This window comes from Sinocyclocheilus grahami, unplaced genomic scaffold (genome assembly GCF_001515645.1).
Source record: "Sinocyclocheilus grahami isolate Dianchi unplaced genomic scaffold, SAMN03320097.WGS_v1.1 scaffold857.1, whole genome shotgun sequence".
Lineage (NCBI taxonomy): Eukaryota > Metazoa > Chordata > Actinopteri > Cypriniformes > Cyprinidae > Sinocyclocheilus > Sinocyclocheilus grahami.
Window position 1 is genome coordinate 404,051 of NW_015506036.1, and position 12,198 is coordinate 416,248.

At 43.7% G+C, this 12,198-nt stretch overlaps 1 protein-coding gene across 1 annotated transcript in view; it reads right to left on the reverse strand.

The window, feature by feature from the left end:
- Positions 1-6,592, reverse strand: part of LOC107563091 (tripartite motif-containing protein 16-like) — a 13,718-nt gene extending 7,126 nt beyond the window's left edge. The window contains exons 1-3 of the mRNA XM_016247875.1: positions 6,020-6,592; positions 2,874-2,969; positions 2,560-2,793 (exon numbers count right to left, since the gene is read on the reverse strand). Of these exons, the coding sequence (XP_016103361.1) occupies positions 2,560-2,793; positions 2,874-2,969; positions 6,020-6,592 (903 nt within the window). The remainder of the gene's footprint in view (positions 1-2,559; positions 2,794-2,873; positions 2,970-6,019) is intronic.
- Between the last annotated feature and the right edge of the window lie 5,606 nt (positions 6,593-12,198).

The following is a 12,198-nucleotide window of genomic DNA, read 5'->3' on the forward strand; positions in this document are numbered from 1 at the left end:
GAAGAGGTGGTACGAGCTGGCCTGGAAGACAAGGGGCAGACAGTGTCTAAACAAGACGTAAGAGTGGAGCAGAAAGTATCAGTAGCACTGTTAACATCAAGAGATGATAACAGTTCAGGGGAAGGAAGCAAAGAAAAAACCATAGCAGATAGCCGGGAGGGTGAGAGTGAGCGTAGGTTACATCGAAAAGTGACATGTGGAGGGTTGTGTGTTGTGTCAGGAACCATGTTGAGGTTAAGAGTGAGGAGGAAGTGATCCGAGGTGTGCAGTGGAGTAACCAGCACATGATCAGTGGAGCAGTATCATGTATAAATAAGGTCCAGTTGGTTGCCTGATTTGTGAGTAGCAGTAGTTAACACTCGCTTGAGATCAAAAGCAAGCAAGCAGAGTGTGGAAGTCTTTCAGCCTTTTAGGGTACGCTTACTTGAGGAAGCTCCTGGATTTTTATTTTTATTTTCAAATAAATTCTAATATCACTCATATTTTCATTGTGTCATTTTTATACTTGGGATAAAGGAGCACATATGGATGTTATGGGGTAATTCATGGGGTCAGTGGGGATGCCATGAAAATAAATGGTGTAAGGGCCAAACCCTTAATCTTTGTAAAGGTGACATGTTTAGTTGACATGCATAAGTACATGTAGACTTAACAAGGACACTGTAAGATATGTATTTGATTTTAGTTGGAAGTAGATGCCATCTTAAGGATTTTAAGGTAATGTAATTTTGTGGAAAAACAAATTATTCAAAGCTCTGGTTTTATTTAAAAACTGTAAGGAGTCTTTAATACACATATTTGTATTATGTGTATTATTTTATATTTTATTTTATATATATATATACAGTGGGTACGGAAAGTATTCAGACCCCCTTAAATTTTTCACTCTTTGTTATATTACAGCCATTTGCGAAAATCATTTAAGTTATTTTTTTTCCCTCATTAATGTACACACAGCACCCCATATTGACAGAAAAACACAGAATTGTTGGCATTTTTGCAGATTTATTAAAAAAGAAAAACTGAAATATCTCATGGTCCTAAGTATTCAGACCCTTTGCTCCGTATTTAGTAGAAGCACCCTTTTGATCTAATATAGCCATGAGTCTTTTTGGGAAAGATGCAACAAGTTTTTCACACCTGGATTTGGGGATCCTCTGCCATTCCTCCTTGCAGATCCTCTCCAGTTCTGTCAGGTTGGATGGTAAACGTTGGTGGACAGCCATTTTTAGGTCTCTCCAGAGATGCTCAATTGGGTTTAAGTCAGGGCTCTGGCTGGGCCATTCAAGAACAGTCACAGAGTTGTTGTGAAGCCACTCCTTCGTTATTTTAGCTGTGTGCTTAGGGTCATTGTCTTGTTGGAAGATAAACCTTCGGCCCAGTCTGAGGTCCTGAGCACTCTGGAGAAGGTTTTCGTCCAGGAGATCCCTGTACTTGGCCGCATTCATCTTTCCCTCGATTGCAACCAGTCGTCCTGTCCCTGCAGCTGAAAAACACCCCCACAGCATGATGCTGCCACCACCATGCTTCACTGTTGGGGTGTTTTTCAGCTGCAGGGACAGGACGACTGGTTGCAATCGAGGGAAAGATGAATGCGGCCAAGTACAGGGATCTCCTGGACGAAAACCTTCTCCAGAGTGCTCAGGACCTCAGACTGGGCCGAAGGTTTACCTTCCAACAAGACAATGACCCTAAGCACACAGCTAAAATAACGAAGGAGTGGCTTCACAACAACTCTGTGACTGTTCTTGAATGGCCCAGCCAGAGCCCTGACTTAAACCCAATTGAGCATCTCTGGAGAGACCTAAAAATGGCTGTCCACCAACGTTTACCATCCAACCTGACAGAACTGGAGAGGATCTGCAAGGAGGAATGGCAGAGGATCCCCAAATCCAGGTGTGAAAAACTTGTTGCATCTTTCCCAAAAAGACTCATGGCTGTATTAGATCAAAAGGGTGCTTCTACTAAATACGGAGCAAAGGGTCTGAATACTTAGGACCATGTGATATTTCAGTTTTTCTTTTTTAATAAATCTGCAAAAATGGCAACAATTCTGTGTTTTTCTGTCAATATGGGGTACTGTGTGTACATTAATGAGGAAAAAAAATTAACTTAAATGATTTTCGCAAAGGGCTGCAATATAACAAAGAGTGAAAAATTTAAGGGGGTCTGAATACTTTCCGTACCCACTGTATATATATACACACACACACACATGTGATTGTGGCCCAATGCTGGTGGTGTTGGCCCAGTTTCAGTACCCAGACTCGGGCTAGTACTGGCTAAGTGTTTTATTTCTCGTCGGTGTGATTGTGGCCCAATGCCAGCAGTTTTGGCAGCCGGACTCCGTCCAGTGTATTTGGGCCGATTCTGGGGCGTCATTCATCCCATGTCCATGCCGACTCTGGCAACTGCAGCCGGGCCGAGTTATTTCATCCGGCCTGCCGGATCTGGGCCATTATCGGGCCAGACACTCATGAAATGTTTCTCTAGGAGTCTCCTGTCGCAGTAGGATCTGCTCAAGTCCACTATGATCCTGTTCTTCTAGATATCTGTTACCTGCAGGAACTGGATGTGATCCTGTGTGTGTGAAAGCTGCTCCAGCTCAGCGTCTCTCCTCCTCAGATCATTGATTTCCTGCTCCAGTCGCTCCAGTCGTCCTTCAGCTCGACTCACTGCAGCCTTTTCCTGATCTCTGATCAGCCGTATCAGCTCAGAGCAGCTTCTGTCAATGGAGCGGATGAGCTCAGTAAAGATCCTCTCACTGTCCTCCACTGCTGTCTGTGCAGAGCACTGTTAGGACACACAGTGATTCAGGCTTCAGTGAGTCTGAACTTAGACGGAGACGGACTTCTCTTCTTCTTCAGACTCACCTTATGAGACTCCACAGCCTCTCTCAGCTGCTGAAAATCTTTCTCTCTCTGCTGGATTCTCTGCTGGAGCGTCTTCTGCGTCTCCTTCAGCTGCTTCTGCAGGACAAACGGATGAAAATGAAAGTCACAGAAAACTACTGGCTCTAAATCATCATGTGAACAGATGAATCCAGTAAAAATGTAACTGATAATGTCTCGGTTATGTATGTGATCTTGGTTCCCTGAATAGGGGAATGAGACGCTGCGCAGCTGTCACTATGGGAACACCTTCAGTGTGACTAATGTCTGAAGCACTTATACCATCATGCCATTGTATTGGCCAGTAGTACCGCCCCGAAGGATATGAACGTATGCTATATAAATTTAATCAGATTTCTTATTATGAAGGAAGAAGCACCAGCTAAGGTATAGGAGAGGCCAGCAATAAAGTGTCTCATTCCCCTTTTCAAGGAACCAAGATCACATACATAACCGAAAAATACCCTTTCATAGGTTTACTCCAGCTGTGTAGCCATTGCTATTGATCACCCAATGAGACATTCTCTGTTTGGTAACTGCAGCTCCACAAACGGCTGGTCAGACCTACACCACTGGGCTATGCGGTGGACATAGATCTTCAGCACCCTCACTGGGCAGAGGCCAAAAGGCTGCACTTCACTCCCAGCCTCCAAAACGACCAGCTGGAAGGTAAATGGAGTTGAAGTGACCTTAGGAATATATACCGGCCTAGGCCGCAACAATATTTTAACCAGCCCAGTAGCAAAAACCATATGAGAAGGGCTGCTATAGAGAACCTGCAGGTCTCCGATTCTTTTAAAGAAGCTTTTAAAGAGGTGTCAGAAGCTTTTCCGACACTGACTCTAATGGCTCAAACAGAAAACCTGCCAGATCCTCCAGGATTATGGATAAGTCCCATGAAGGAATTCGTGCAGGTAGGAAAGGCCTAAGCCATCTCGACCCTTGCAGAAAATGGGACACCAGAGGGTGTCATCCAACAAAAACACCCCCCATAGGCACATACTCAGCAGAGATGGCAGAGCTGCCACATAGACAGTGGCAGGGGCTGCCCCCATTGAAAACCAGCTCTACAGAAACTCCAGTATTGGAGCTACAAGACAATGAATTAGGACTATGTTGTGTTGCGTGCACCAAGAAGCGAAAACCTTCCACTTAAGAGCATACAGGCACTTCGTAGAAGGGGTCATGGAGTTCAAGATGAGAGATTAATGCACTCCGATCTGGGGCCTCACCCACAGCCTCCATAAGTCGGGGCAAGGGTGTCAAATCATACCCTCGGCCTTAACAGGTCGGGCCTGAGGGGAACCTCCCAAGGAGGGCTGACTGACAGACAGATCAGGTCTCAGAACCATATGTGAGTGGGCCAGAATAGAGCTACCAACAACAGATATTTCAACTCGTCTGCCTGCACTCTGAACAGAACTGCTGGAATTAGGCGGATCAGGGGGAAAGCATAGAGTCTGGACCTGGGCCATTTTTGGGCCAGAGCATCCACTCCCAGTGGCGATGGAGGAAACGGGGAGAACCAGACAAATCTACTTCCGCTCAGCCGAACCTCTGCCATATCAGACTAACCACTTATTGGACCCAGAAACAAAACACAGAATATCTTACATTACAATTTGCATCTAGATGGATGTACTGTTACTTCCTCAACAGTCAAATACTTGGGTGTTATATTAGACCGCAACTTGTCTTTTGAAAATGCAGGAAAGCTAGTTCATGCATTCATGACATCAAGACTGGTCTATTGTAATGCACTGCTTGGTGGTTGTCCTGCATCTTCAATAAACCAGGTACAGGTAGTACAAAATGCAGCTTCTAGAGTCCTTACCAGGTCAAGAAAATATGATCATATTACTCCAATTTTAGACAGCACGTCATTGTCAGACGGCCCACAAGCCAAGGAAATCAAATGATGAGCCTCCAGGTTAGGCAGCAATTCGGCATTAGTAAAGATGGCAGGGTCCATAACTATCCTCTAGCACTTGCATGAGGCCAAGCGAGAGAGAATGCAATTAAGAAAACTCCGCCCCATCCTCCATGTGCTCCGGTTCATGATTGTCACCCCAAGCGTCCGTCTCGTGCAGAGCTTTGGCAACCACTGAGACAAAATGGCGAGGGTTTGACAAATACCCTTCCTTCCTCAGAAAGAAGGCAAGCTTTGAGCATAAAACTTTTAAACGCAGGCTATCGCCGTGTCGACAGTCAGATGAATGAATTACTTTATTTTGAGCATGTAGAAATAATACAGTATATATATATATATATATATATATATATATATATATGTTTACAAAATATATATCTAACATCTCAAAGCCAGATAAAATTCATCATTTAATTCCTCAGACTTGCAGCCAAACAATCAGACAAGTGAACACGGTCTGATTATAATATATGATGTAATAAAAAGAATCATGATAAATAGCCTGCAAATGCATTTATACATTTACACATGTTTGGGGAAAAGAGAGAGAAAAGGAGCTTCCCATCTGCTCACAGATTCCCCCAACATTGTTTGCTGCAGACCCATAATGCAACGCGCGAGCCACTCGATTCTATATTGCATAAGACTTTCTTCCCTCGAGAAGAAACGCCAGCGGGAGCAGAGCTCAAAAACAGACAAAACTAAAATATTAACTTATACAAGTCCGAAAAGGAGTAGGAAGAAGCATAAGCATTTTTAATCCTACCCCTACTACACTGTTAATTAATAATCATTCAAATTGGTTTCATAATTCAGATAACCTGCGGTTCTAGACGGTAAATAATTCAATAAAATGGAGCTATAAATGACTAAAATCATTTGGATTCAGTCAGATTTGTCACTTAATTTAACTTGTACTTTGACTGATGGAAGTATATATTTAGTCAAATAATGAGTGAATATTTCACACCATTATTTTATATTGTTTAATCAAGGCCTATTTTACAAAAGATTGTGTTGATAAAGGACTACAGTGCATTTTCAGCAAACAGGCTCAGCAGTGAATCTTTTCTTGCAGCTGCTGTTCATTTCTGCTCTCGTGTGCAGTGTGAATGCTGTAAGATTTAAGGTGTCAATATAAACAGATGAAACAGGCCGAAGTGTCAGCAATATTTCATCAGTGTCTAGTGTTAAATACCTGTTTCTCTGTCCTCTGTGCTCCAGCTGATACAGTGCTGTGGTTTTTGTGTTCATCCATCGTACAATGCACACATATACATTTCTGATCAGTGCGACAGAAAACCTCAAGGAGTTTCTCATGTTTCTGGCAGATCATCTCCTGCAGTCGTCCAGTGGCATCAATCAAATTGTGTCTCTTTCCTTTAAAGAAACTCTCATGTTGTTCGAGGTGATTCTGACAGTAAGAGTTCAGACACACCAGACAGGACTTAACGGCTCTGTATTTTCTTCCAGTACAGACGTCACACTGAACATCTCCAGCTCCAGCGTCACTGTCAGCAGGACGTTTCCTCTTCTTCAGTTTCTCCACCATTTCAGCCAAGATGGTATTTTTAGCTAAAGCAGGTCTTGGACTGAAGGTCTGTCTGCACTGAGGGCAGCTGTAGACTCTCTTCTGATCCTCCTGATTCCAGCAGCCTGTAATACAGCTCTTACAGTAACTGTGTCCACAGGGAATGGCCACTGGATCCTTCAGAAGATCCAGACACACTGCACACTTGAACTCATCCTGAGAAATTCTGGCTTCTGCCATTTCACCATATGAATACAAAGACACAAACACACGACAGCTCAACTACACTACAGTTTCTCTTTCCGTGAACGGATTAGTTGAAATAGTTTCCTGGTTCTGTGTTTGAGTGATGTGTGTAAAACAAGTCTGACTGCGAGTCTGTAAAGCAGGTTCCTCATTCCTGCTTCTGCTGAGTTTAGTTTCAACACATCTGTCTGTTATTAAAGTAAATGCAAAGACCTTGACTAGTTGATTCAGGTGCATTTAATTCGAGATCAAACTAAACCCTGTGGGAAAGTGACTCTCCTGGACTATAAATGGGGAACTCTTATAATGAAATATCTACTAGATGTCAGTCTCAGACAAACACTCAAAGAATACAAGTTACAGAGAAGCAGGACAACAGGATTAAAAACTGCAGTAAGACTGCATCCTAATTGCTAAATTTGTACTGCAGGGATAAACGGTGTCCAGATTTACAGTTCCTTCATGATCCTACTGCTCTTTGCCTGCTCTTGTCCCCAAGCTCATCCCAGTGCCCGCTCTTGTCCCCAAGCTCAGTCCAGTGCCCACTCTCATCCCAGAAGTCAGCCTAGTAATCTTTCAACTGACAGAAACCTCAACTAACAGGGCAATCAAGTCAGAATCTCCAGCGATTGTGAATGCTATACCTGAGTCTCCTGAGGTCATAGCCCGTAGGCCAGTGCCCAATCAGATTGTTCCCAGATTCAGAGTCCCTTCGTGTCACAGATTGTTCTGCCTGTTACGGCGGTTGCCATACTGTGGGTTTGGACCGCGCACTGTCCGACCACTCATGACGAAGTTGAGGTGTTAGCTCCCATTCAGTAACGACTCTGCTCCAGTCTCAGTGATCTGTATCAAGCCCATTCTGACCCCAGAAGTCCGTTCTCTAAATCTACATGGGAGCCCACTCTAACCCCTGAATTGGCATCGGAGCCCATTCGTGCCTTTGTAATAACTCACCATTTAAGTCCAGTCCTTAAGTCTGTACGAGAATTCCTCCCAGACCGTAAACCCACTCCAGAGCACAGCCCCGGGTCGGCTCAGGCCACTGACCAGAGTCCAGTAATTGCTCCAGCCCCTGACAAGAGTCCAGTGATGGCCCCAGCCCTTTTCCCTAGTTCTGTGCCTGCTCTTGTCCCCGAGCTCAGCCCAGTGCCCGCTCTCATCTTAGAAGTCAGCCTTGTAATCTTTCAACTGTCAAAAACCTCAACTTACAAGGCAACCAAGTCAGAATCTCCAGCAATCATGAATGCTATACCTGAGTCTCCTGAGGTCATAGCCCGTAAGCCAGTGCCCAGTCAGATTGTTCCCAGATGCAGAGTCCCTTCTGTCTGATTGTTCTCCCTGTTACGGTGGTAGCCATACTGTGGGTGTGGGCCATGCACTGTCCAACCACTCATGGCGAAGTTGAGGTGTTAGCTCCCAAATTGAAGTGGCCACAGCGGCCGACAGAATCTCCTGTTCTCTTGTATCCTGTATCCAGGCCAAAGCCGCCGATGGAATCTCCAGTTTGCCTGTCTTCTGTGTCCCAGCCATTGTGGCCAATGGAATCTTCTGTCTGTCAGCTCTCCAGACGCCATCTCTCGGCTGGCCCTCCAGACAGTCCCAAATCACCCGGCTATCCAGACAGTCTCAAGCCTGCCCGGACATGGCCCCTGAGGCCATTGCTAACCTCTCTGTGCCTTATAAACCAGTTCCTCCAGATCTGCACTGGTGGTTTTCTGCTCCGCCGTGGAGGTCTTCGGCACCATCTTCTCTGCAGTGATGGTTTTTGGCTCTGCATCGGAGGGGCTCAGCTCCATCTGCTCCACCTTGTTGGCTTCCTGCTCTGCTGGCTCCGCCCTGGCTCAGATTATTCTGGTTTCTTCCCCCTCCTACTCCCTAGTTGGGCCTGTATTGGTGAGAGGTCATCCCTTCCGGGAGGGTGGAGAACTGTCACAATCCCCAGTCCATTCACTATCTTCTGTCACAGTCCCCAGTCCATTCACTATCCTCAGTCACCAGCCCAGTCCACTGGGAACTACATTTCCCAGCATCCCTTCTGGTCAACCCCTGTACTCAGTCAGCCATCACCACAACTGCCACATGTTTTTTCAAGCCCTATATAAGCAGTTACTCTCCCTTGTCTGGTCTTGTCTCTCGACTTGTGAGGACTTACCAAGCTACTTCCTTGGATACTTGCCTATCTTCAGTCAGTCTTCAGTTCCAGTCTTCACTAAGCCTTCACCGCACACCCACCAGCACCTGCAACAAAGAACTGTTTATGTCAAGTGTTATCTATCTTCATTGAATTATATGCTCACCTGTTTACCACTCCTCTTCTCACCATCGATGGCACCCAGCTCTCAAGTGTTACCACCTTCAAGTACCTGGGCAGCATAATTTCCAGCGATGGATCCCTGGACCAGGAGATCAATAACAAAACACTAGCCAAAACACTAGTCAAGCTCTTGGGAGACTGTGCTCCAAAGTTCTACAACACAGTGAATTCGCCTCTCCACCAAGCTCAAAGTATACAGAGCAGTGGTCCTTACCTCACTTCTGTACGGCTGCGAAACACAGACGCTCTACCGGAGACACATCAAACAACTGGAGCAGTTCCACCATCGCTCCCTCCAATCAATCATGAAGATCTGCTGGCAGGACAAAGTCACCAACCAAGAAGTCCTGGACAGAGCTGGCTCAACAAGCATTGAATCAATGATTTTAAAAATGCAGCCACGATGGTCTGGCCACGTCATCCGCATGGACCCGCAGAGGATGCCAAAGCAGGTGTTCTTTGGAGAGCTGGCCGCAGGGTTCAGACACCAAGGGTTCTCAAAAAAAAATATTCATAGACAACCTCAAGTCGTATCTAAAATGGGCTGACCTGAAATCCAAAGCAGTTGGAGCTTGCCGCCTCTGACAGAACCAGTTGGCGCGCCCGAATTAATAAAGCAGCCACCGCATTTGAAAAAGACCATCACCATAGAGCCACTGCTGTCCCTGCTCTAATTACTGGTGAACCTTGCACCCTCAGCAACTGCCTCTGTGCTTCTGCCTTTGGGCTTCGAAGCCACATGAGGACCCACTGATGACTGCATAAAGCCTTGATCATCATTCTCGACTTCCGAGAGACTACCTACCATACCAGATTATTTGTTGCATTCTTTCAGACCCCTCTATTTATTGATGAAGAAATAAGAGACATTTTGTATTTGGATAAGGAGGGAATTAAATTACAGAAATTACAATATTGACAAGTGTTATAAATAAAACATTGTGTTCAGCTCAGCGCTGTTGTTATCATGGCGTCAAAAGCAGATATAAAACAATAAATACAAATAATAATAAACATGCAAATAATCTGTCTCAGTTATTTAAAAAATCAATATTGGTCAATCTCTAATTGTTTTTATTTGCAGGTCCTAGCTGCCTGCTTCTATCCAGCCCTTTTGGAGGATGACAGTCTGCTATTAGATGTTAAACAAAGGGCCAAAAGTCTCCTTAGAGAATGCGATGGAGGAAGCGTAGGTGAGCATTTCTCCCTGCACAGTAAATATACTGGCATACTTTGTGGTTTTCATAAAAAAAAAATTAAACATTTAAAGGATTAGTTCACTTCCAGAATAAAAATTTCCTGATAATTTACTCACCCCTATGTCATCCAAGATGTTCATGCATTTCTGTCTTCAGTCGCAAAGAAATTTAGGTTTTTGAGGAAAACATTGCAGGATTTTTCTCCATTTAATTGACTTCAATGGGGACTAACGGACTGAAGGTTCAAATTGCAGTTTCAATGCAGCTTCAAAGGGCTCTACATGCTCCCAGCTGAGGAATAATAATAATAATAATAATTTCTTTGCAGCTGAAGACATTAACATCTTGGTGTAACAGACTGAGCGTGACAAGGAAGATCCAAATGCAAGCTTTATTTAAAACAGATCGTGGTCAAGACAGGCAGGGTCGAACACCAGCAATGACAGAATCCAAGGCAAGGCAAAGGGTAACCCAAGAAACAGGCAAAGTTCAGGGCAGGCAGCAAAACATCCACAAAAAACAAGGCAACAGTCCAAGATCAGAATCAAAGTGTGCAGTCCAAAGTTACAAAACAGCCAAGGCAATGGCAAACAAAGAAAACGCTTGGTGGAGTCCGCTATCAGCAAAACAATACTTTGCAATGGGAGAGTGATTGTGTGCGCATCTTAAATAGTCCTCCTGAATGGAACCAGGTGTGTATGTAATCAGTTCCTAGCCGTGGGGTGTTATGGGAAATGGAGTCCGTGAAAGTGGCAAAGGTCTGGGATGGAGTGCCCTCTAGTGGAGTGATGGGAAGTTCGGATCATTTTACCAACTCAGACCTTTGAGTCTCGGTCAGCAAAATGAACAAATCTTTTTTTCCGAGTCATTTCGTTCATAAATATAATTAAAATGTTACGCGTTACTTCCCTAACACGTCTGCTACTTATGCAAACGTTGATCACACTACAAACAATACAAAACTATAATGCTATAAGAAACCGAAAAGATTAATTGTTTAGCTGGGTCTTCAGTCTATGATTAGCTCACCTCACCTCTTATCTGACAAGCCTTTGGGTTTGAGTCGTTCGTTCATCACGTGATAGCGCCATAAACTGGAATTTCTCTGGATTTACAAATCCTTGGGAACTTTTGAGATAACGTAAGTACACAACTGCATGAAATATATAACACTGTGCAAGTGGTTTTGGGATATTTTATTACAAAAATCTTACATATTGTACCTTTAAGTGTTGACAGTAAGTAACATGACGTGTTATTTTGATACAGCTCGTTCATTTGCTTACGTTTGATGTTCCATCGAGTTATAAGGCGACTTCGAGGAAAAACATAGGTGAGAGTTTTGTCTTCGGTTTCTCTGTTACACTATTTTATTTTTTTCACACAACAGCCTTATGAGTCTTAAAACACAAAGCAGCTCTTATATTTTTGGATAGAAGATCAGCATATTTTTGGTTCCTTGGAAACATAAAGTCTCATATAGAGTATATGACCAATAGAAGACCAGTGCAAATGGTTCATTTATTTGTGCATTAAATGACACATTCTGCATGATTTTTTTTTGTGAGTGTGTGTGGATTTGTTCAGCTCTATTTTATTACAAAAATCTTACATATTGTACCTTTAAGTGTTGACAGTAAGTAACATGACGTGTTATTTTGATACAGCTCATTCATTTGCTTACGTTTGATGTTCCATCGAGTTATAAGGCGACTTCGAGGAAAAACATAGGTGAGAGTTTTGTCTTCGGTTTCTCTGTTACACTATTTTATTTTTTTCACACAACAGCCTTATGAGTCTTAAAACACAAAGCAGCTCTTATATTTTTGGATAGAAGATCAGCATATTTTTGGTTCCTTGGAAACATAAAGTCTCATATAGAGTATATGACCAATAGAAGACCAGTGCAAATGGTTCATTTATTTGTGCATTAAATGACACATTCTGCATGATTTTTTTTTGTGAGTGTGTGTGGATTTGTTCAGCTCATTGTTGGGAAGATATAATACTGTGTTAATACATGAGCTCCCAGGATAAACATTCATTCGTTAGATCAGTTTGAACCGGAACTCTGACTGAAATAA